The 5592-nt window shown below is 41.8% G+C and overlaps 2 protein-coding genes across 2 annotated transcripts in view; one reads left to right on the top strand and one right to left on the bottom strand.

The window, feature by feature from the left end:
• Window positions 1-3727, top strand: part of SARC_01609 (hypothetical protein) — a gene marked incomplete at its 5' end in the record, with an annotated part of 11990 nt that extends 8263 nt beyond the window's left edge. The window contains 4 exons of the mRNA XM_014304661.1: window positions 715-883; window positions 1863-1971; window positions 2500-2628; window positions 3277-3727. Of these exons, the coding sequence (XP_014160136.1) occupies window positions 715-883; window positions 1863-1971; window positions 2500-2628; window positions 3277-3318 (449 nt within the window). The 3' untranslated portion in view covers window positions 3319-3727. The remainder of the gene's footprint in view (window positions 1-714; window positions 884-1862; window positions 1972-2499; window positions 2629-3276) is intronic.
• Window positions 3728-4700: 973 nt separating this feature from the next.
• SARC_01608 (hypothetical protein) lies at window positions 4701-5245 on the bottom strand (the record flags this gene model as incomplete). Its single annotated transcript, XM_014304660.1, has 1 exon — window positions 4701-5245. A coding segment is annotated over one exon (363 nt), but the record flags the coding sequence as incomplete, so codon positions are not given.
• Window positions 5246-5592: the final 347 nt, after the last annotated feature.

Below are 5592 nucleotides of genomic sequence, written 5' to 3'. Positions count from 1 at the left end.
TATATNTAGTNTAGTNTNTATNTNTGTGTGTATATTGTNTATATATATATATATATATATATATATATATATATATATTCCATCTATGACTATGTGTATTCACCATATGTTCGTCCCGTGTGTTGTTTTGAACATGTTCGAATATTTCTCGACGCGCCTGTCCAGATATAGTTGTAAATGTATCCAGATAAAACCTCGTTTGCATAGGTGCATCAGGCTTTACTTGAATACAAGTAACTCAGTCCGTTGTCGTACGATTTTACGATTTCTGCTTTCACATAAAACGGTATCGGTAGCCTGTTTTACTTCAAGTTGAATAATACTCATAAGTGTATCGAGGTTATGTATGTGCGTTCCGTGAGCGTGACGTGTATGTATTGGTTGTGAAATGAAAGACATTCCTACTACTTGTGCCTGTCCTAGCTCGGTTTTAAAAGAGTGGATTTGCCACTCATGAAGAAGCCGATCCCAGTTAATGCTGGAAAATGCGGGTATGCATATGGATTTCTGAGCGACTGCAGTATATCTGCGTGAGCCGTTAGTAACACATCTAGTTCTCTTCCCACACTTTGCATACTCATCTGCACTATTCCGAACGCGCTTATCTACGGTGTGTACATCTGAGGGGCTGATACCGTCTATGTATACCTACGCTATACTCACCCACCTGAGCTCTACCTGTACTAACACCTACACCTACACCTACGACCGCAGTCGAAGAACCACCTCGCGTCAAGAAAGCCAGAGTGAGCTCTAAGAAGCTTAAGAAAGATAGGCACCTATCTCCATCGCCCAAGCGACGGTCTCGCATCGTCAGCCCCACCCCTGTGCGCGAGGACAGCGTGTACATGCACTGCTACACAGCATTGACCACCCTGCTAGAGTATGTGAGTGTATTAGTGAGCAATTTTGTAGCGATATGCACTACTACACTGTGTTGACCAACCTGCTAGAGTATGTGAGTGTATTAGTGAGCAATTCTGTAGCGACATGCACTGCTACACTGCATTGACCACCCTGCTAGAGTATGTGAGTGTATTAGTGAGTAATTCTGTAGCGACATGCACTGCTACACTGCATTGACCACCCTGCTAGAGTATGTGAGTGTATTAGTGAGTAGTTCTGTATCGACATGCACTTCTACACTGCATTGACCACCCTGCTAGAGTATGTGAGTGTACTAGTGAGTAATTCTGTAGCGACATGCACTGCTACACTGTGTTGACCCTGCTAGAGTATGTGAGTGTATAGGTAAGCAATTCTTCAGCTCAGTACGCTAAGATAACCCGTTTCTGCACGGTTGTATCGAATTGAGCACCCGGTTTTTGTATGTGAGCGTATTTGTGGATAGTCACTATTCCCGTTATGTAAAAGTGGTGTGTACATGCACTGCTACACTGCATGGACCATGTCATAAGAGTAGGCCATGTCATAAGAGTATCTCAGTGTTTACCGCTGTTGCGAAGATAGTGCGTATATGTACTGCTGCCCTGTGTTCACAACCCTGCCAGTGTTTGTGAAAGTATTTGTGGAGAAATGTATTTATCTGTATGCGAAGATGGCGTTTATATGCATGGCTATTTTCATTCACCACCCTAAGCGAGAGTGCGTGGGAGCGTCCTTGGAGAATCACACACGCAAGATGCTACACATCCGCGCATGACTTAAAAAACGCTTCTTAGTATGTGAGCGTGTCTGTGGAGTGTAGTGGAATTTACTAAACCCCTAGCTATTTACACTTACAGGTCTGGCTATCTCTCTTTATACCTAAAATCTGGCTTTGTACCTAAATAACCCCCTATTGAATATCTCCTCACGCTAATCACCCTTCTATGCTTGGCTCTTTCCTCACTACAACACAGCCCTGAAACCGACGAGATGGTCTGTGAGCTATTCATGGAGGTACCGAACCTCCTGGACTATCCCGACTACAAAATCATCGAGTACCCCATTGCACTCTCGAACATACTGGTATGTTTCGATAGCTTTTATATGTATTCGGAAAAACATGAATATGTATCACTATACGTATTGGTCGGTTTCCATCCGCGCTGGGTGGTATTCCTGATGTTAGAATGTGGATTTACGAAATTTACTTGCATACACTGGTTGTAACTCTGGTAATAGAATGTATTTCATGGAAAGGAAGTTTTCATGCATACACTGGTTGTAACTGTAGTAATAGAATGTATTTCATGGAAAGGAAGTTTACTTGCATACACTGGTTGTAACTCTAGTAAAAGAATGTCATACACTGGTTGTAACTCTAGTAGTAGAATGTCACACACTGGTTGTAACTCTAGTAATAGAATGTCACACACTGGTTGTAACTCTAGTAATAGAATGTATTTCATGGAAAGGAAGTTTATCCAAGTGGATTCGTGTGAAATAAACTTCCATCGAGTGATTCACTTCTGTTCGTGTTTGCTTGCTGCATACTTGTTGACTGTGTGTTATTAAGTGATCTTCCAATCCAACTATTTTGTTATGATAACGTAGGAGAAAATTGACAATACCGAGTACGAGACTATCGAGGATATGGAAGTGGATGTGAAATTGATGGTCAGCAACGCCCAGACTTTTAACCAAGAAGACTCGTTTGTTTATGAATACGCAGGAAAGCTGCAGGTATGTACGTGTACAGCGTGCTGTTTGGGTGCGAACGCGTGTGTGTGTGTGTCTCTCTCTCTCTCTCTCACTATGTGTGCGTGTCTGTATGCTTCTGTCTGTGTATATGCGTATATTTGTGTGCGTGTGCGTGTGTACCTAGACGGATGTATGAATGCCAACTCGTGTGTGATCGTGTCAGCTCCATGTGTACAGCATCTTTCGAGTATGAGGACAAAGGTGACTGCGTGCAGATTATTTTGCAGTGCGAAATCCTCACCCGAGTTGTGGTGAATTGTATCGTTGAATACTCAAAAAAAAATGTGTTCGTGTACTCACGTGCCGTTACATCTCCTTCCTGTTGCGATCGCTATGAAGTGTATTTTGTATCAAGCTCATCTGATTTGCATAGTGTGATGCTATATTACTTAGAAGCTGAATACCAAACACTGTGCATATACTTCCTCTTTCCCTTTTGTAAATAAATAAATTAAGAGAACTCCTATTCATTCGCTATGCAAACCTCGGCATAGCAATCGGGAGCCCTCGCAGTTTGGGACGAAACATATACGATTCCTCGCACCACATTTTATCTACGAGTTCGGCCTTGGGTCGCTGTTCTCGTGTGTTTATACTCATTCCACAAATGTTCGTGCCTTCTGTTTCCAGACGGAGTTCTACAGGGCTTTGTATGAGTATGAAAAGAGGTAACGTGGGGATGCGGGTACGTTCGCCTTTGAATTACGCTGCTTGCATTGTTACCACCAGGATACGGAAGCGAAGTAACAACATTGCACGCAGTGAGAAGTATCGTGTCGCAGCACATCTACTGTATGGCAGTTGCAAGGTTTTATAGAGAGAACACTCATTAGAAATCACCTATGCTCTACAATTGGCACACATCGCCGCATCGGAAGCCAAACTAGTCCCTCACCGCATTTTCCGGGCGAAGCTTAACAATTTTTATAGTGTACGATACCGTTTGACATTCAGAGACCGTGAGCAAGGCAAGTCAGGTGTATTTAACGCTGAATCGGACAAACTCTATCTGTACTTTACCTATTAAAGATATATAAAATGTGGTCGAGCGTTTGGTTCTGACTGATCGCCTGATCAACCGAATATAGGGGGGGGTTTTTTTCTCCCATGTTTTCGCAACTTATTATAGTTCAATAGGGGTAGACTTCGAATGCACCGTGTCCATCTCAGACTCGGTAATCATCTATATCGCGGAATAATGATGTAGGTATATTGAATTATATAGGCGCATTTACTTGAGGGGAACATATCTCACATGGGATCCTTGAAGTTAAAATATATTTGTAATTCAAAGACTCACATAGTATGCAATTTTGTATATTATATACTATCCTAAACTATAATTGATCTATTATTATCGCAACATTACGCACCAATGGAACAATGAATTTCAGCCGCCCGCTGTACGTTGCATATCCTTTCCCTCACCAGAACACCAACACCCGACAATAGTGCATTACCAATGATAAACTGTGATTTGTCCAAAAGTCAATTTGGGGCCAGCGATGCTGCCCATTCCTAGCACCTTATTTCACACAACTACTATCTTATTTGAAATTATATGGGCATGTCGTCGAGGCCTTTCCATCTAAGGATGGATAGTATTTTCGATCAGTCGACATTTGCAAGTCCAGTACAAGCTGAATTCTATTTTGTGGCCTTGCCGTCATGTTTGCTTCAAGTTTGCAGCTCTGACACTGAGAGGCAAGATTCCGCCTGTTCATACCCTTTCTCGCATAGATTGAGAAACTATACACAATACAGCAACGTATGTTTGTCTGATAACATTGTCGATAGCACTCATAATACGATTCCATTAACCATGCGCACATGTTCCTGGCAGCCGGTTAACGTATGAACGGAATCTAACAAAAGAAAATGATTTGATTCGATTCTGGGGTCAAATTGGTATTGCATGTCATTGATCATCAACACCTAGGTCCAATTCGATTAGCCTAAACCTGTCGCTTCTCCTAGACGAACAGCAGTACTTGGTACTAGTGAAGTTGCATCAACGCACAATCGAAAAGACATGTGAACTGACGATCGTCATACTGGTTTTTTTTGTGTGTATTGGGATGACAACGTTCAATGTAACGTACCAAAAAGACAAACTCGTAATATAGGTAAGGTCTAAATTCGCGTATACTGGTTGAACTGAACGATAGTCGGCGATATTTGAGAGGCAGGGTGTATGTAGCGCCTCACATCTCATACGCTACTTAATTGCTTGATCCTACGCAACTTCAACCATGATCTCGAATTTGTTTATAACGATAAACACTTCATCCTGCAATGCACGCGTCAACCTCAGTATGCCATCTCCGTCACCGGAACTATTTCTAAAACATCCGTTGTATTTGAATTTCCTACTGCGATCCGAAGTCAGTAGCGCCTGTATTAGACTGCCGCTTAATAGCATATGTCTACTACTTAGTTCATATTTGAATGAAGTGGGAAATTGAATAGGGATACGTACCAACTGAGCATCAACTGTTGATAAGTCTGAATCCAGAAAATCTGACTCGTCGAATTCATCAGAACCCTGTCGAAGTCTCCTTAGCCCACCGCGAGATATATTTGGAATGCTTAATAATAATAATAACTTTTCACACATTGCGTAGACGCGTTCGTCCGTATGATCGTAAATTATATATAAAATGCAGCACATGACCGGACTCGATTTGGTATACAAGAGGTCCTTCTACTCTCCTGTCCGATCACATATATTTAAAACTATTTAAACGCATCCAGCCATGTTTATTATAAAATCAAAAGCTAATTTTCCTTTTCACATCACACCAGCAAGGCTCGCAATGGTAAAAGAATTTGAATATTAAATAGGAAAAGATCTCAAGTTGAACAGAAGCGAGATGACCGAGTTGGTTAAGGTGCTAGCTTAAGGTGGGAATAACTTCTATACCAATAATACGCTAGTCTCTTCGG

Source organism: Sphaeroforma arctica (assembly GCF_001186125.1).
Source record: "Sphaeroforma arctica JP610 unplaced genomic scaffold supercont1.65, whole genome shotgun sequence".
Lineage (NCBI taxonomy): Eukaryota > Ichthyosporea > Ichthyophonida > Sphaeroforma > Sphaeroforma arctica.
This window is presented reverse-complemented; position numbering and strand designations above follow the sequence as displayed.